We start from the raw sequence: 17,883 nt of genomic DNA on the forward strand, positions 1-17,883 counted from the left end.
ATTTCAAAATAATTTTAAGACGGCGGTTGGTTGAGAAAACCTGTACGGTTTATGTACAAGGACATATTAAAAACATGATTTTCTTTAAGGGAGTAAACTTTTATTAACCTTATTAAATACCAAAACAAACATTAGCTTCTGCGATAAAACTAGTTAATAATAATGACTAACACAATCCTTCCTCTTCTTCATCTTCATCATTGTTAGGTACACTAGGCTTTGTTACTCCATCGTCCACTTGCTAAAAATGTATCAAAAAATAACTTTTGGTTATTTAAAATCGATTTCACAGTAAAGATATATCTAAATAACTCCGAAAAAATAAAAAAAAGATTTTTCAAATTTCAATTCTTAAAATTTTACAGTAAATTGGTAAAGCAAGATATTAAAAATAAATAAGTGGGAATAAGTAAATAACGTTTTATCTAAGCCTGACAAATTAAACTAAAAACAAAGGTATTGAATTTACCTCGGTATTTGGTGACATATAAGAAGGTGCAGCGTCCTTGATCACTTCGGCTTTAGACGTAGTTGCTAAACCATGTGGTAATGGTATATCGCGAGCGAGAATACTGTACTCAACATCCATGTGTCGTATAAAAGGAGCGGCTAAAGCTCGTTTAGCAGATTCTGGATCTTCATCATCAAATGCTTGCAAAAGAAGTTCTAATGTTTGAACTTCATCCGAATCACAACAATTACCCCATTCCTTAAAAGCTTTCTCAGCTGCAACAAAATCTCCTCGAGCAAGCTGAACCAAAACTAGGGCTACAGCTAACCGACCAATTTGGCCATATGACTCTGTCTGTTGATTTAACCCAATTTCCCTTCGTATAGCATCTGCGGCCTGGTCATATCTATTGTTGAGTTGATTAAAAGAGTTTTTTCCTCAAGAGCATAGATCAATTAAAAAAAAACTGTATACGTACTTATTTAGTTTTACCAAAATTCGTGAAATTTTCGATGCATACTCGGCAGCATGTCGTGTAGAGTCGTCTAACTATCAATCAACAACCATTAGAATATGATCAATAATTATGAAAGATTGTTTTCATTTAATACCATTACAACTTCCAAAGCATGCTTATAAAAGGTCAAAGCAATTTCAGGATGTTTTTGCTCTACAATTTTAGCAGCTTTGTCTAATGCGGTTGCAGCAGCTTCTGGCGATCCGTGTTGCTGATAAAGATTGCATGCTTTATTTACATTTTCCTCTATTTCGAGTAAATTGTTGGTTTCTTTCAATATCAGGATTATCTTTAAATTAATACGAATTAGTTACCAATCACTTAAAATATTTAATAGCTTTATACCTGTTCGTAACATTTTGCAGCATGAAACCAAGATCGATTATTTTTATGACAATCAATTGCTTTCACTAAACACTCTTTGCTTTGATCAAAAGACTTAGCTATACGAAAGGCGGTAGCTAACACAAAAGAAAAGATTAATAAATAATATAGAATATATTTATAAAAAATGTATGATTAATGCTGACTTAAGTATACTAAATATGTACCTGCTTTTGTGTATTCATCTGCAGCTACGTCATAATCGGGTCTCCACTTCAATAATCCAACCTTTAAACTAAAACACACAATTAATTTTTATAACTTAAAAAGAAAAACTTACCTTTTTTCTGCTTGTCGAACTAATTCTTGACCCTCCTCTATTTTTTTAGAAGTCATAGCAAATTTAGTTTTTTAATACTCCTTACCCAAATCAATAATAATTGGGACAACGATTTTTGCACAGAGCTGCCAAACACAATAATTATTGAAACATCTTTAATATTAGCGTGCTGCCACACAACACAACTTTAAATCAGCTTTAAAAAATATAAATTTTTTTAATACCACCCGACGTATCATCATTTTTTTATGAAAATTCTTTAATTAACGTATGTGCATGCATAGGCATCGAAAAACTTAAATTCCTATATCATTTGAATGCACCGATGCGAACATATTATAAGTTAAAGAACATTTAAATGGTTCTTCCATACCCCAGTAGTAGTAGGTACTAAGTTCCACACCATTTGAAAACTGAAAGAACTCGCTTAGCGTAGACCCAAGAATGATAGAAACAAAATTGCGCAATGACGAGTTCAAATTTTGTTCGTTCTGCGCATCTACGTCACGGTTGACCAACGTACAATCAGCTGATTTTCAGCTGCTAGTTTTTCTTTGCAATAAGAATCAATTTTGTATTGCAGGCATACTAAAACATGAATATCATCAAAAGTTAACTTAAATATAAGTGAATATTAATAAAAGATATCAATATAAGTGAATATTTTATACTGAACATTTACCTACATATTCATTTCATGGTATTTTCGTTGTATTATTTAATTTTGTCTCTTTGCTGTGTTTGTTTCAACTATACACATTTATGCAAATAAAAATATTGAATATTTTGTGACCAACTATCAATTTATTTTCTTATTTAATTTTCTTTTTTTGCTGTACATATTTTCAATTAAGTTTTTATTTAAGGAACGAATCCTAAAATACATTCTAGCTCTGAAAAACAATTATTTTACTTTGGTGCTACAATTTACAAAATTACTAAATCTAAGTACTTCTGGACGGAATTTGTCCATATACATATGCAAATCAGTACCATTTAAGTCGTCAAATACTGCTTGCTGTATCTGTTGGATTTGAGAGTCCTCCTTCAGATAGGTGATCCACCAAAGTATAAGACGAACAATTTTCTGAATTGGCACAAATTTCGGGGTTGTCTTTACCAAGTTTGTGGCAGATGTACCCTGCCAAATTTTCAAGCTCGTCGTTGTTGAGAATCTTCAAGTCATCATTTTTTTCTATTGGGTCAGAATGGATTAACTGACACACGTTGAAAAATATTGCCTGTATAAATATAATAAACAAACATACATGCGTATAAATAAATGGAATAAATTGTTAGTTAAGATTATTATTACAATTAGGATAAGAAACAGTGGTTTAAACGAGACTCCATCCTTTTCTGCCGTTCATTAGCCTCTGCAGGAGTTAATCTGGTTAACGTGAGAAAAGCGCTAGGTAGCAACTTCGCAAGGTAGCTGCAACCACATTCAAAGGCGCGGGCGAATAATAAGTCAACCGTGACTTCAGCAAGAACAGCTGACTGAAAGCAAACATGCGCATTACGCAATCTTGTTTCTATCATTCTTGGCGTAGACCTATATTTTACAACTGATTATGTAGAATACAAACATTTTTATGCGATGAACTCTGAACTGATTGAGATAAAGATTACGCCAAATTTTTACCGTTGCCTTTTCTGCTTGGGCGGTGACAGTAGTGACCAAGAGTTACAAAATTGAACCAGAGACGTTTACCTTTCACTATAGACGTTTCTGTTGTTTTTTTACAATTTACTGTAATCGTCATGACGTCACGATGTGACAATCTTGTTTCTATCATTCTTGGATAAGCTCCACACCTTAAACTGAACCTATAATACTCCCGGATGTGTATGCGTAGGTTTGACTAAAAAGTATCGTCACTTTCCATAAGTTTGTAGAAGGAATAAACGTTATGAAATAGAAACTACTCATATTGAATCGAAATTCAAAATTTGACTTATAACTTGTGTAGCTTCTGCTAGCAGAACATATCTAGATAAGAAGGATAATTTGACAACGAACGAATAATTAGACTTTTTCGTGACCAAAACACCAAACTGAAGACTTTACTACTCCTTAAATTCCAACTCAAAGCATAACTATCCGCGCAATTTTCCATCAAATTCATGAATTTTAGCTGAAGTCGAGTACCTTTTCGACTAAAGTGGTCGTAACAATCGCTTTATAATAGTCCTCAACGTGTAACAGTAAAATTTTTTATATTGAATATATCAAAACGTAAAGTTCAGAAAATCTAAGCGGGCGTAAATCTTGGTTTCTTAAACCGAAGCTTCAGATTCTTCCCCATTCTCATTCCGGTTGAAATACCCGGTTCAGTACACCTAACAGACAGGGAATCTGTCATTCTTAACATTCATAATAGATTATACATGAGCTTTTTGGGTACTTTGAGATCCCTAGCTGATCATTCTTAATGAACGTCATTGCATGCTTATTTACTGTAAAAATAAATAATCAGATTCGAAGTTTTTAATATCCAAAACTTATGTAGTTCGGTTTAGTTTTACTGTTTGCTTTGATGTATTAAAAGTTCAAGTGCATAGCTTTAGGATGAAATATGTAATTCAACTCTTGCGCAGTTCGGTAATATTGATTTTCCTATTACTTTTTTATATTCACACGAATTCAGTTAAGCTGTTAACTTAATGAAGTTTTTAATACAGTTAAACTCAGAGAAAATAACTGTTTAATATACATATGTGAACGTGATTTATTTTTCCATATTTATTATAACATAAAATATCAAAGATACTCTATAAAGCGAGGTAAATATTTTTCAATACAATTTTTAATGAACCTACTCATCAAGTCGCCTCAACCTACATATTACAGCATGTCTCATAATCCTTGTTTCGAACTAAATGAAATCCGGATTTTGGATAAAATTTTAAGGCAATGTGAATATTATATATCAAATAATGGCATGCAGCAAGCACCACAAACTCGTAGTAAAAAAGTGTGCCTCAAGGCAAATAATTTCAATGAATTACTGTTGAATAATAACTTAAACAAATTTGTGGAAAAAGAGCTATTTTCATTTATGTGTAAGCTCAGGAAAATGGACAAGAAAACCATTTTTGTTTCGGATATACTAATTAATTCCGGAATATTTACGGAAGGTTATGACTACAATAAGTATTCATTAAATACTAAAAATCATATAAATGTGAATCGATTTATTTATCACAAAATTGCCCGAACAGATGAAAGTGAAAATATAACATATAAAAAAATTAAAAGTAAATTAGGTGAACAACAATCTGACAAGTTTATATATGAAACCACCAATTGTATGGTTGCTGAGAATATTAGCAAAAGTAAAAAACACTTTTCGTCATTAAATAAGAATAATAGCGATGATACGAACAGCGGAAACCAATGGAACGTCTATGACGGAAACTGTATGAAATGTGAAGAGAAAAACATACATGCATCCGTGGCACCAATCGAAAAAGATAAACTACACAAAAACAACACTTTTTATGGAAATGATTTAACGTGCAACAAACGAAAAGATAGAATACATAGTCAAGCAAATGTTTTTGAGAAGACTGTATCATATGACAGCGTTCGATCAAAAATATCATCTCAAAACTTTATAAAGAAAAAAATTCCCCAGAGGCTTTCAAAAGAACATACCGATGACATTCCCGACAAAGAACCTTTACTTGGGCCAAAGCCACTGAAATTGCCAGATTCAGTGGAGGCTGTAAGTAAAATATACATATCTAGCATTTTTTAATTTATACAAAGGTGCAAAACAAGAATAATACGAGACTTTGTATTTTCACCATTATTCGCAAATTACTTTTGCAGGTCTTGTCATTAGGTTCAACAATCTTACCGGATAAAAAGATTGACAACACAGAATATCACAAATGGACCATATTACACTATTCACCATTCAAAGCCGTTTGGGATTGGATAATATTGATACTTGTGATATATACAGCAATATTCACACCATATGTGGCTGCATTTTTGCTTGGAGAGCCAGATTATCAACGACGAACAAACAAATATATTAACAGTGATCCACTTGTTATTGTAGATTTAATTGGTAAGTTCTTTTCGAAGTGATTTATTCCACAATAGTGGATAGTACACTATACTATAGTATATTATATAATAGTGTAATGTACAATGTGTACATACATTTAGCATTTAGACTCTAACTCCTCACTCTAAGCCTTTTGTCAAACAGATGCAAATACATAACAAACCGCCAACTCTGAAACGAGAGGTAAAAATATAAAAGTAGTTTATAGCATTTAAACATGTTTCAATTGGATAATATTTATGGATTAAAGCACATAAACCATATACTTATGTACATACCTTGCTACATTTAATATATCTTTTTTCTAAATTTCAGTTGATGTTACTTTTGTAATTGACATAATCATAAATTTTCGAACTACATTCATTGATGGACAAGACGAAGTCGTCTCGCATCCCGGACGTATTGCGGTTCACTATTTAAGTGGATGGTTTCTAATTGACTTAGTAGCTGCAATTCCCTTCGATTTACTGCTAGTTGGAAGTGATACAGACGAGGTAATTTAATAATTTGTTCAAAATAACCCATCCGTTTGAAAATATATGTATCTAGACAATGCAGTTTTCTTACATACCAAATTTTGGTTTCTAGTAATGATAGATACTTTTTTGTCTTCGCAAAATTCATAAACCACAAATTTCAAGACGTTGGCCTAGGTAGGCGCACTTCCTTACATACCTATCTCAGTACTGGTTTTTGAATACTATATAAACATAAATACATACATATATCCAATTACATGTATCGCAATTATTTTTCTCCTGAGAAATTAGAATTACGCTTCATCTTTCATTACATACATATGTACATATGTTATGATAGATATCTACATATGTATGTACATACATAAGTGCTCCTGCGAATTGAAAATTTGTAAATTTCTATTTCAAAAATAGGATTTAACAACATTTCAAGTGCCTTGAATTGATTGAACAGGGTATATTCAGTTGGCACGAAGTTTGTAATACCCATAAGGAAACGTCGCAAGGCCCTATAAAGTACATAAAGTAATATATGTATATATACGTATGTATGTACATACATATATGACCAAAGTGACGAGCTGAGTCAATTTAGCCATGCCCGTTAGTCTGGCGGGCCGTCTGTTTGTACATACATATGTATATACGAGAACTAGAAACTTTTCGGACGCACTTTTCTCCCCTTCTGCTCTTCTTTAATGAGTAAGTTTTCTAAGCGTGTTACTGGTCCGATTGCACCCTTATATAATGCCAACTTTTCATGCACGGAGCATGTGTACCAAGTTTCATGAAGATTTCTCAATTTTTACTCAAGTGACAGCTTGCAAGGAAGGACGGACCTGATCATCTATATACACATACTTATATGTATAACCGTACATCTAACTTGATTACCTTTAGGACAAAGGCAAACAACCGTTTGGTGAACCAAACTATTATACTCTTTAGCAACATGTTGCAAGACTATAAAAATCCTTAAAATATATAACATTTTTTTAAACAACACAATCATTCGCTCATATTGGAACTGAACACCTCAGGGCTACTTTTATTTCTTGGAATAAGTCTATTATAGTCCACATTAGGTATACAATATACGCCAAAAAATATCATTAAATACTTTGAATAACTATACAACAGCAAAAATTATAATGTATTTGCATAGCATTTTATAAAAAAAAGTATGAGGAAATAGCTACTTTTATGGAATTGATACCGCAACAAAGAAACATGCCTAGACTACTTCTAACACGTCGATATTTGAGAATGCAGTTATCAAAAAACCATTTTGTACTTTTGTCACGTGTTTTTTAGTAGTGCACACAATATTGAACGAAAAAGTATGCATGCTACATATTAAAACCATCTTAACTAAATTTGTTTTGACCAACGTCATTCAACGGTGGCCGGTGGTGCCTAGACCGTTTCAGTGCCTGATCCCTACCACAATTTCTGAAATTTGTGGGAGCGTTTTTACTAATAGCGATCACCCCTCGACAGGCAGATCTCATCTAGCATGAGAAATTCTGTCCACCAGGTTCCACTAAAATTTGTATATTCTAATGTAAAATGTAATTTTTTTATGAATTTCATGTAATTAAAAAGTTAATTATTTCCATGTTATTAAAATAAGATTTCAAATAAAATTAAAAATTCATATTCATAAAGAACTCGCATATATATCTCTTTCTTATGAGTATGGTATATACCATAATCATTGAGCTGCGCACGCAGATGTCTTCCAATTAAAGAGAACTTTAGCGATGGACTATCAGCATCACAAACAGTAACTCTTTTTACTTAGTAAAAAGAAACGAAACTATACTCGAACTAAATTTATTATTTTAATTATTTCTTCTTCGTTTAATTTTTATGTGAATAAATGAACATGTCTGACGATCGAGTAGACCAAAGAGCATTTCTTCGCTTTTGTTGTATATAATATTACATAGTAGGGTTGAATAAACATATAAACTTTAATTACATATACATACATATATATGTATATAATGGGTATATGATATGCATGTATACTACATATGTATGTATAATATATACATATGTACATATATACAAATGTACATAAATGAACCGGCAATAATAAATAGCGCACGTATGGTCTCGTAACCAACATACATTTTCAAAGGGAATTGTTCTCATATCCCATATATGTATGTATGTATGGGCACAAGTACATTTCTGAAAAGACTAAATATACATACATATTTACATTATAAAAGAGTAATGTCTATACTAAAAAAATAGTTTAGCTGTACAGCTCGGTCAACACCTGAGCAAGGTGTACCACACCACTTTGTAATTTACTTAAATACTTAATTTTAAACACGATAAAGATAAATTAAGCAAATTGCTAAAAAAAAGTAATTTTTGGGATTAAAGCAAAGTACATACATATATTATCTAAATAATTTTGCAAATATTTTCAAACCTTTTGTATGTTTAATTTTTGTAATTTTTTATGTGTCCAATGTTTTACAGCTCGGCTTGGATAATGAAGAGGTATTATTAGTGAATAATTCTTTCTTTAATGAGCTTTTGAGCGCAACTACTTTTTTATGTTTAAGCAAATTAAAAATGCTGTATTCTTACCCAGTAGCTTCAATTCCACAATTATACACTTCTAAGTATATAATTTAACACATTGTGCGTGCTATTTCAATTGCAAACGGTTCTTATTACTTGTCGCAATATTTTTTATTATCGCCATTAAACAAAAAATTGCCGAAAGCATTCATTGGCACATTTTCATAGAAAAAAATAAACAATGCATAAACAAAAAGAAATCGTTAGGTTTTACAAAATTTATTAAAATGCGAAAAATGGGTCCAATAATAGCAGAAAAGTTCTTGTTAGCGCTGCTGCACTGTATGGAGCACCAGGAACACCTATATACATACATTTATGAAATGAAACTTGTATGTATGTATGTATAAAGAGTACATGACATACTATTAAAAAATAATACAAGAATAATATGAATCAATAGCAACCTTAATTCATCCGTTACATTTAGAATACCGCTATCATCATCTAAGTATATATTTTAAATGACAAGCAGATTTACATTAATTTTATTGACTTAAAGTATATTTATATTTTTTTTTAATTCTTGAATAATATGCATTAAACCAAAACAAATGTCAAATCGATTGATGATTTCATTGAATTTCTCAAAGGCTCTAAGAATTAAAACTCATATCCATCTCCTAAATTAATGCGAATTCTTTCTACCGATTAATTTATGAATTATGATACTTTTTACAACTCTCTTTGCCTGTCGAGGTTGTTTTTTCCAATTTAGTGTCTAGAATAGAAGCCGATATGTTTATGTGTTTACATTTTAATGACTTCCAACTAAGCTTAAACAGAATATAAACGTGCAGTATATGGCAATTGACAAACATATGCATTATAAAGAGTACAAGTGAGCGAATCTGACCATACATACATATTTCTGAATACCAATTTTTCATCCATTTCAATATCGATTTGAACAAAATAAAACCTGAATGTGGATCTTAATATACATATATACCCAATGGTCTTTTGCAAAGCTACATTTTTTGTTGAACCCGCTTTATACGAACATTTTATAAATGAGGCTGCCTGTGGCGTCCATGGTGAATAAAAAGGTCTTTCAATCTAAAAAGTCACCAAAAAGTAAGCAGTAAACACTGTAATTTTTATGATTAGCACCTCTTGCACATAGGAATTCAATTTTGGTATCAATTAACAATTTTAATATTTCTTTTACATCAATGCATGTGATCATAGATATTTTGTATGATATTAACAGTCAAAGCGAAATTGTTGATTGATTGCAAATAAAAAGAAAACAACATACGCACTTATCTACATACACTTATAAATTTCGTTTACCAATTTCCGGGGTATTCCGAAAATCCCACCTTGCACACTTTGCTTTAAAATCACGTGTCCTTAATTACGACTTTACGTTAGTTAAATAATATTTACATTTTTTGCAGACAACCACTCTAATTGGATTGCTCAAGACTGCCCGACTACTCCGGCTCGTGAGGGTAGCGAGGAAAATAGATAGATACTCAGAATATGGTGCCGCTGTATTGGTTCTGCTCATGGCAACTTTTGTACTGATCGCCCACTGGCTGGCTTGTATTTGGTATGTATTTATCTCACATACGCTTTAAAGACATCCTTTAGAACACTCATATGTATATTTATTACTAAAAAATAATTATTAATTTAAATAACATACGCACCATTTAGATTTAATATCGAGGCAATCGTTTCGGGTGTTTAGAAAAGAGATTGTTTAGAGAAGAAAATTTAAAATATGTCTTAAAAGTAAAACATTAAGGTCAGTTTGAGCAGTTACCAAGCTCTACTTTGGCTATACGAGACATAACTGAACTTAAATGAATATTCAGCTTGAAGTCGTAAGTAATGTATGAAAACGGAGCCCCAAATGAATTCACCACTTTTTCCGTAGGCGATCAGTACCAGTACATATGTATGTATGTATGTAACATATACTCGTTTCAAAGCGTTGTGTATGGTCAAGTTTTTTATGGTATTGGTTTAATTTTCACGCTACTTTTCTGTTTATAAAGGTTATGTATATACTTATACTGAACATATACACATGTTCATTATATTCAATATATTTGCATTTGCAGGTATGCTATAGGAAATGCGGAGAGAACTCTGTTAACAAAAAACATTGGCTGGCTGCATTCATTAGGAAATGACATTCAAGAGCCATACTTTGATAATAATACTGGTGGACCGACAATTAAGGTATAACATATGTAAATATTAAGTAGTTCCCATACATAAAAATAAATATTTTAGTCTAGGTATATTACTGCGCTCTATTTTACATTTACATCGTTAACCTCTGTTGGATTTGGTAATGTTGCTCCAAATACTGACGCTGAGAAAGTTTTTACAATATGTGTAATGCTTGTGGGCTGTAAGTACAATTAATTCACTTGCGTTATTGGATGTGTGTATGTACATATTTTTGTGGAGCATGTTATTCAATGATATGTTAATAAATTCATGATAGGAACAATTTTCAAATAACGAATTTCGTTATATTCACTAAATGTGAAATATTTAGTCTTCACCAGACTTGATCCCTTACTTGCCCGGGTATGTTATTTGTATTTTGTTATAAATTAATCAAGGAAACAGATTTCCTCAATTATTCAAATTCAGCATCAAACGGGATACATTTCCCTTTGATTTAATCCATACAAATTTTTTCATTCCGGTTTTAAGCACATACTTATGTAAATGCTAAAGCTTATTAGTATCTATTATTATTAATAATTTCGATCCGCATACACTTGCCGTTTATAGTACACATAATGTTAGCCATGACAAGAGAGAATTAATAAGCAGTTATTTATTAGCTAATGATATTGATTGTCACAGTTGGATAGGTACCCCTTATTTCCCGTCTCATTAAATCTATTAATATACAACACCACAATGAGGAGACGCTAAATGTGTCAAACATATGTATGTATATCAGATACAGATCTGATCATAATGGGTACTTGAATCCACAAACTTAATTCTATAGAGTGAAATAGTTAATTTTAACTAGATATACAAACATATCAATATCCATAATTAACACGTAAGGAAGAGCTACATAAGTTCGATTAATGGCGTTTTGTGATCCGATTGCGCCCATCTACGAACTTGTTCTCTCTTTTTTGCCAAGGAACATGTGTACAAAGTTTCACCAATATATCTTAAGTTTTACTCAAATTACAATTTGCACGGATGGACGGACGGAAAGACAGACAGTCACCCGGATTTCAACTCGGCTCGTCATCCTGATCATTTATTTATATATAGCCCTATATCTATCTCGATTAGTTTTAGGTAATACCACTAGGTGAACAAAAATTTATACTCAGTGGCAACATGTTGCAGAAGTATAAAAATTAGCTAGAATAGGATTATTATTAATTTGAGTCAAAGTCTATTAAATTAGGATATTCTCGATATTTACAATACTTGTTATAGGACAATACATTTAAATGGGAATATATTTTAAACATTTGAACAGTGTTTCCTGCACTGGAATATATAAGGGTCCCAATCGGCGGCCGAAAAAATTGAAATTTCAACAAAACACATTGTACATCGTTCTTTGTGTACTTGGGTTATAATAAGTATAGCTGTTCTGAAAGTGTTTATGTTCATCCTTCAGCGCTCCAATATAAAAACCCATTAAATTTTTTTAGCTCTTATGTATGCGAGCATATTTGGAAATGTTTCTGCAATAATACAAAGACTTTACTCGGGTACTGCCAGGTATCATACACAAATGTTGAGGGTGCGTGAATTTATTAGATTTCATCAGGTAATCCAACACTTTGCAAAAAAAGGAAAAATATGTTCATGAAGCAAGATTGAATACTTAATTTTAGATTCCAAATCCACTTAGACAGCGATTAGAGGAGTATTTTCAGCACGCTTGGTCTTATACGAATGGCATCGACATGAATTCAGTTCTAAAGGGGTTTCCAGAATGTCTTCAAGCCGATATTTGTTTGCACTTAAATAGAAAACTGCTAACAACGTGCTCGGCTTTTGCGGGAGCCAGCCCCGGTTGTCTGAGGTAAGGTACATATATACATAAGTAGTTATGTATTCGCTTAAATATTATATAATTGTAAATCATTATTTAAGAGAAAGTAGCTCAATTGTGTTTGCAGAAATAATTATAAACAATAAGCATTGATATCATTTTTGCAAATTATTTTACAGAGCTCTCTCTCTAAAATTTAAAACTACTCATGCACCTCCTGGAGACGTTTTAGTACACAAAGGAGACGTTTTAACTTCATTATTTTTCATAGCAAGGGGTTCAATAGAGATACAAAGGGATAACAGCACCGTCGTAATTTTAGGTACTAAATGACTTTACACCACGATTTTATTTTGTGATTTAAAAAGTAGTTAATTTATGAATCCGTTATTGCTTTAGAATTGATGTTACAAATTGACGCACATCTTGAGTTTCGTTTTATTTTGGATTTCTGTCAATAAGCCATGGAAATTATGGACATGTATAAGTACATATGCATATGTACTACAATGAGTTCAAATTACGCATTACACTTACACATTACATATAAATACATACTTATGTATATTTATTTTTAATTTTAGGCAGTTACACCCTACTTAGCTTAACAGTTAAAATCGGTTATATTTTACTACCTAATCTGGATATGGAATTATAATTTAAAATTCACTTGTTATTTAGGTAAAGACGACATTTTTGGAGAAAATCCCTGCAACTATGCAACCATAGGAAAATCGAATGGCAATGTCCGTGCTCTAACGTACTGTGATATCCATAAAATTCACAGAGATGATCTCTTAGATATATTAGATTTATATCCAGAATTTTCAGAAAGTTTTGCCAATAATCTTGTTTTAACATATAATATGCGGGATGTAAGTAAATTAAATCGGAGGGATTTTTATGTTTATGTTTTAAAAATTTTAAAAATTAATTTTTATTCTTTAAGGACTTTCAAGCTGGAGTCGAAGTAAAACACAGATATTTAAGAGCAAAATCTTTAGACAGAGAAAGAAGTACCAGTGATATAACATCTATACGAATGTAAGTAACAAATTGCCGGAACGTACAAGTACATTACGTTGCACTGCAACCGATGTTAATTTAAAGAATACGATAACCGAGCGAATCTTTCACTTTCAGTTTTGGTATTCATCAAAAGAATAAATCAAAAGGAAATTCCGCTCCAACAAAGGTTCAAAATAAAGAAGCACTAAATGATGGGAAGGATCCTTCAAATTACCAGTTTGATATTCAAAACAAAGGTATTTAAATAAATAAATATTGTGATATATGATCTACAAACAACTGACTATATTTGATACAGATGATATTGAAAACATGCAGGCAATATATAAAAATACAAAACATAGACCAGCTTCTCTTAATCGACATAACTTATCAAAAAGTAATCTTCAAGAAAATAGTAAAAACCACAAAATTAAATATATAAATGAAATGAACTTATCCACATTTGAAAAGCAAAAACAAAGAGCCACTTGGCTTCGTCAACACAAATTAATCAATAGCACTGCGCAAGAAAAGGTCTTGCAAGATGCCTCACTATATTTAGATCAGCAAAGAACTGCTGTCCACACAAGGTAAGTTGTTTTTCGCAACTTTTTCGTAAAAATTAAGTATTTATATGTATATATTTGGATGTATGTTTGTAACTATGACTACAATGGCCTATTGTTTTTAAATAAATTTTTTATGTAATTCAATCTCATAGAGACTCTGTGAAATGCAACGTATTTTCTGAAAAAGCCTTACCTACTCCAAACGCAACCATAGCAACTACGGAGTCATGGGATGAACTTGACAGTGTATGATTGACTGTAATTGTTTCGCAAATTTTAGATAAAAAAATTTATAAATAATACCACATTGAAGTGAAAAGGAAATATTAAAATGCCATGCACATGCGAAAAGTGTTTTTGTTTTTGTTGTGTCAGCAAACGGAAGGGCGCGATTCTAAATGTTTGTTGGTCTTCAAGCGGCAACTCAAACCCAAATAAAAGTCCAAGAAACAAGCGAAGGGTTACTACAGGCTTGCGAGGTAACACTGCAGAAGTGTCCGTAAACACTGATGTGATTCCGAACCGAGTATATGACAGCGACAGGCTAAGGTAAGAAACTTCAACTATCAAGGGCAATGCAAATGTGCCCAATAGTAGCGATAGAGGTTAGGCTGGAGCTCACACCATTCCATATTGTAATGAATCAAATAGCAAAACATACCAATACTATACGCTACACATGATAGCAGAGGAATATGGCAAGTTCGTTTGAACAAATAAAGGCCATAGGTGAAAAGATCCCACTGTGCCTTCTCCCAAGAAACGACATTACCAAACGCAAAGAACTTCAAAGATAAAATTACTCGACAGTAAAAGCGCCCATACACGAGCACACAAGTGCGTTCGATCGGTATGTGTGCGCTTGCGGTTTATCGTGTATGGGCTTGTACGCGTACCGATCCATGTTCGCGAAAATGTTTGATTTTTTACGATCGGTGCGCGAGCATGTGTATCGTGTATGGCGTTGTCGGCGCACAAAATCTCATTTCTCTCGTGTCACCGAACAGTGAAGGTCGCGGACAATGGCAAGTGTTAAGGGCAGAGCCTGCTTTCGAGGCTTCAAAAAATCGATTTTTTTGAGGATTTTTTTGGGAGGGAAAGAAATAATTGATTCAAGCGAAATTTCTAGGCCTTATAGTTATATATTTGAACATATTTCACAAATTTTTTGGATACGAAATCTTTGATATTCTGCCTTTGGGAAGCAATTACCCGATGCATCTTGCATGTACATTTTTCGGACGGCGGGCAGGATGCAGGTCCCAATTTCTATCGGAAACAAAAAATTCAAAGAGATTCATATTTTTTTTATTAATTTATCTTCTAGTTAAACTAAGAAAATTCCAAAAAAGTGTAAAATTTAAAATTTTATTAAAAATTGAATAAATAGTGGCTTTTGATCAAAATAATTTTTTATGCTGTTGAAAAATATGTTAAAACTTGACTTTTCTTAATATTCTTTTTTAGTTTAAATATAAGATAATTTTATGTCAATGATAATAAACTTTGCCCTAATTCCATACGACGTTTAGTTTTTTTTCTATCCTGCCCGCCAATTAAGAATAATCCTAAAAATGAAAAACCGAGAAATCACGCTTCAAAGTTTTCGCGTTTTGCCTAAGCGCTCATACATATATGTACATAGTGTAAGAAAAATAAAAGTTGGAATAACTTATTAACGAAATACAATGAAATAGATAAAAATGTTACATTAGAAATAAGTTCCAAGAAATGTTCCGCTTGCCTGTCGCACATGTTAACTCTGTGAAGAACGAACGCAAAATGGATGTTTGTGTCGTGTATGGGCAAACGAATTCATACCGATCGAACGCACTTGTGTGCTCGTGTATGGGCACTATAAGATCGAATGTAGTAACTCCACACTTAAGCTACTTCCTAGAAATAGCGCTATCCAATGGAACACTGACGGCTCGCAAATATTGTACGTATCGGTATGGTGCGTGCCTGCGCACAAAAGTTTCCATCGCCATGTGACGTTTTCCAAGCATATTGCAAGCACAAAAACGTTGCAATAAGTCAGTGTGTACATATAAATAAATCTTTGTCCCAACTATCACAATGAACCTAATTATATTACGATATTCAGGCAGCAGTAAAAGTTGTCAATATTACAAGATTAAATCGCTATCGGTGCAAGAGTACATAGAAGAGCCTGTCAATCTGCAACTGAATTCACATTATCTGGGAGCAGGGACACAAAGGGGAACCGGATAGAAATTGGCTGACGAACTTGCCTGCCGTACCGAAGGCAGACGAGGTCTACGTAACCCTAACGATCCCGGATATTTATTCGGTCAAGGATTGTCATTTAAGCAGCATTCCTACGAATTACTTTAGGAAGGCCGTTCTGTAGCCTTTTTATATTTTTCAACTATTAGTTGGGACATTGTTTTTGTTGCTATTATGTAATGTTACTCAGTTGGCATCGAAGTCATTTAACGTTAGGCCCAGTTCTCGACGGGGTCACGGGACCTATTCATTCCTATAGCAAAATATTTTCCCGCTAACTTTGTTTATAAAATTATAAAGTAGTGCCATACGTAATATAAGTTGTAACATATGACAAGAATTACATGATAGAGACTCTCATTTTTCTCTCAAATGCGTTCTCCGGTTAAGCCGAAGCGATAGGGATCACGTACCTTTTAACAGCTGATACAAAATAGACGAGATATTCGCCGACCTTGGTCTTAAATATCTACATATAATTACTAATTATCTGAAACACACTGTACCTCTTCATATTACAATTTCGTTCATTTCTTCTGGTTGAAATTTATGGTTATAATGAGCCGTTTGCGTGGAATTACCTCGATTTTAACGCGATTTTTATCGTCAGTTCAACAAAACAACGCCCAGCAGCAAATACACCAGTTATTAACTGGCAGATTTCCTAAGGCAAATATAAAGTTAAAGTCATATAATCCGCTTTTTAAACCAAAATATTTACTCTTATAGGCAAGCGTCAACGTTGTAGATGTATCTGGAGGTTGTGGTGCTATGTTTGAGGTGTTTGTGGAAGATAAAGAATTTGAAGGTTTATCCACTTTAAAGCAACATAAATTAATAACACAAACATTAAAAGAGCAAATAAAAAATATGCACGGTGTCCGCATACATACATCAATACCAAAAGCCAAATGATGCATCTTTATAAATCAAATCTCTATGCCATGGTTGAAGCAAACAAGTTGTTATCTAGTTTTAATCTGCTTTCAGTAACATTAGTGAATAAACGAGAATACAACAGGGTGTGCGAAATATAAACGAAAATAATTTGTAAAGAAATGTTAACGAGTTGAAACCCAATAATTAAAAATTAATTGTTCTTCACATTTTATTTCGCATATACTTTAGTACATCATTAACTCAAAATTGGTGTCGGATTCAAAAAATATTTTTATTTGCATGTGCAAACAGGTCAATTAACTCTATTCCGGAAAAAGTAGATTACTTTATCGGAAATTATCTGA

The 17,883-nt window shown here is 32.5% G+C and overlaps 3 protein-coding genes and 1 long non-coding RNA gene across 7 annotated transcripts; 2 read left to right on the forward strand and 2 right to left on the reverse strand.

The window, feature by feature from the left end:
- Positions 1 to 78: 78 nt before the first annotated feature.
- On the reverse strand, positions 79 to 1,793 carry LOC120772561 (gamma-soluble NSF attachment protein). The gene is made up of 7 exons (XM_040101248.1): positions 1,633 to 1,793; positions 1,520 to 1,587; positions 1,314 to 1,429; positions 1,063 to 1,257; positions 930 to 1,000; positions 470 to 857; positions 79 to 241 (listed from the first exon to the last, which is right to left on the reverse strand). The coding sequence occupies exons 1-7, from the start codon at positions 1,686 to 1,688 to the stop codon at positions 167 to 169; spliced, it is 969 nt and encodes a 322-aa protein (XP_039957182.1). The 5' UTR covers positions 1,689 to 1,793; the 3' UTR covers positions 79 to 166.
- Positions 1,794 to 2,505: 712 nt separating this feature from the next.
- On the reverse strand, positions 2,506 to 17,449 carry LOC120771142. Of its 3 annotated transcripts, XR_005704953.1 has the most exons (4): positions 17,361 to 17,449; positions 17,146 to 17,303; positions 5,810 to 5,885; positions 2,506 to 2,873 (listed from the first exon to the last, which is right to left on the reverse strand). It is a non-coding gene; the product is annotated as an uncharacterized LOC120771142 (long non-coding RNA). The 3 variants fall into 3 exon arrangements; XR_005704952.1 differs by lacking the exon at positions 5,810 to 5,885; XR_005704951.1 differs by lacking the exon at positions 2,506 to 2,873 and having other exon boundaries at positions 5,721 to 5,885.
- Positions 4,234 to 14,713, forward strand: LOC120771136 (potassium voltage-gated channel unc-103). Of its 2 annotated transcripts, XM_040099002.1 has the most exons (16): positions 4,234 to 4,419; positions 4,487 to 5,363; positions 5,471 to 5,714; positions 6,030 to 6,211; positions 8,696 to 8,716; positions 10,204 to 10,358; positions 10,876 to 10,996; positions 11,051 to 11,171; positions 12,463 to 12,581; positions 12,649 to 12,839; positions 12,989 to 13,131; positions 13,491 to 13,684; positions 13,759 to 13,853; positions 13,953 to 14,074; positions 14,137 to 14,410; positions 14,542 to 14,713. In XM_040099002.1, exons 2-16 carry the CDS (start codon positions 4,488 to 4,490, stop codon positions 14,639 to 14,641), a joined length of 2,958 nt encoding a protein of 985 aa, XP_039954936.1. In that variant the 5' UTR covers positions 4,234 to 4,419; position 4,487; the 3' UTR covers positions 14,642 to 14,713. The 2 variants fall into 2 exon arrangements, with proteins under 2 accessions (XP_039954936.1, XP_039954937.1); XM_040099003.1 differs by lacking the exon at positions 8,696 to 8,716 and having other exon boundaries at positions 4,235 to 4,419.
- Positions 17,189 to 17,757, forward strand: LOC120771141 (bolA-like protein 3). The gene is made up of 2 exons (XM_040099010.1): positions 17,189 to 17,308; positions 17,369 to 17,757. The coding sequence occupies exons 1-2, from the start codon at positions 17,189 to 17,191 to the stop codon at positions 17,552 to 17,554; spliced, it is 306 nt and encodes a 101-aa protein (XP_039954944.1). The 3' UTR covers positions 17,555 to 17,757.
- The last annotated feature ends 126 nt before the right edge of the window (positions 17,758 to 17,883 follow it).

The sequence above is a fragment of the Bactrocera tryoni genome, chromosome 3 (assembly GCF_016617805.1).
Source record: "Bactrocera tryoni isolate S06 chromosome 3, CSIRO_BtryS06_freeze2, whole genome shotgun sequence".
NCBI classification, from domain to species: Eukaryota; Metazoa; Arthropoda; class Insecta; order Diptera; family Tephritidae; genus Bactrocera; species Bactrocera tryoni.

Bases quoted from the DNA above. Each gene is read 5' to 3' on its own strand.
- LOC120771136 (XM_040099002.1), top strand. From the start codon at position 4,488: ATGTCTCATAATCCTTGTTTCGAACTAAATGAAATCCGGATTTTGGAT. The intron at 12,582-12,648 runs GTAATCCAACAC...ACTTAATTTTAG, and splicing joins AATTTATTAGATTTCATCAG to ATTCCAAATCCACTTAGACA. The intron at 14,411-14,541 runs GTAAGTTGTTTT...TCAATCTCATAG, and splicing joins AGAACTGCTGTCCACACAAG to AGACTCTGTGAAATGCAACG.
- LOC120772561 (XM_040101248.1), bottom strand. From the start codon at position 1,688: ATGACTTCTAAAAAAATAGAGGAGGGTCAAGAATTAGTTCGACAAGCA. The intron at 1,258-1,313 runs GTATAAAGCTAT...ATTAATTTAAAG, and splicing joins CTGCAAAATGTTACGAACAG to ATAATCCTGATATTGAAAGA. The intron at 1,001-1,062 runs GTATTAAATGAA...GTTGATTGATAG, and splicing joins ATGCTTTGGAAGTTGTAATG to TTAGACGACTCTACACGACA.
- LOC120771141 (XM_040099010.1), top strand. From the start codon at position 17,189: ATGGTTATAATGAGCCGTTTGCGTGGAATTACCTCGATTTTAACGCGA. The intron at 17,309-17,368 runs GCAAATATAAAG...TTACTCTTATAG, and splicing joins TAACTGGCAGATTTCCTAAG to GCAAGCGTCAACGTTGTAGA.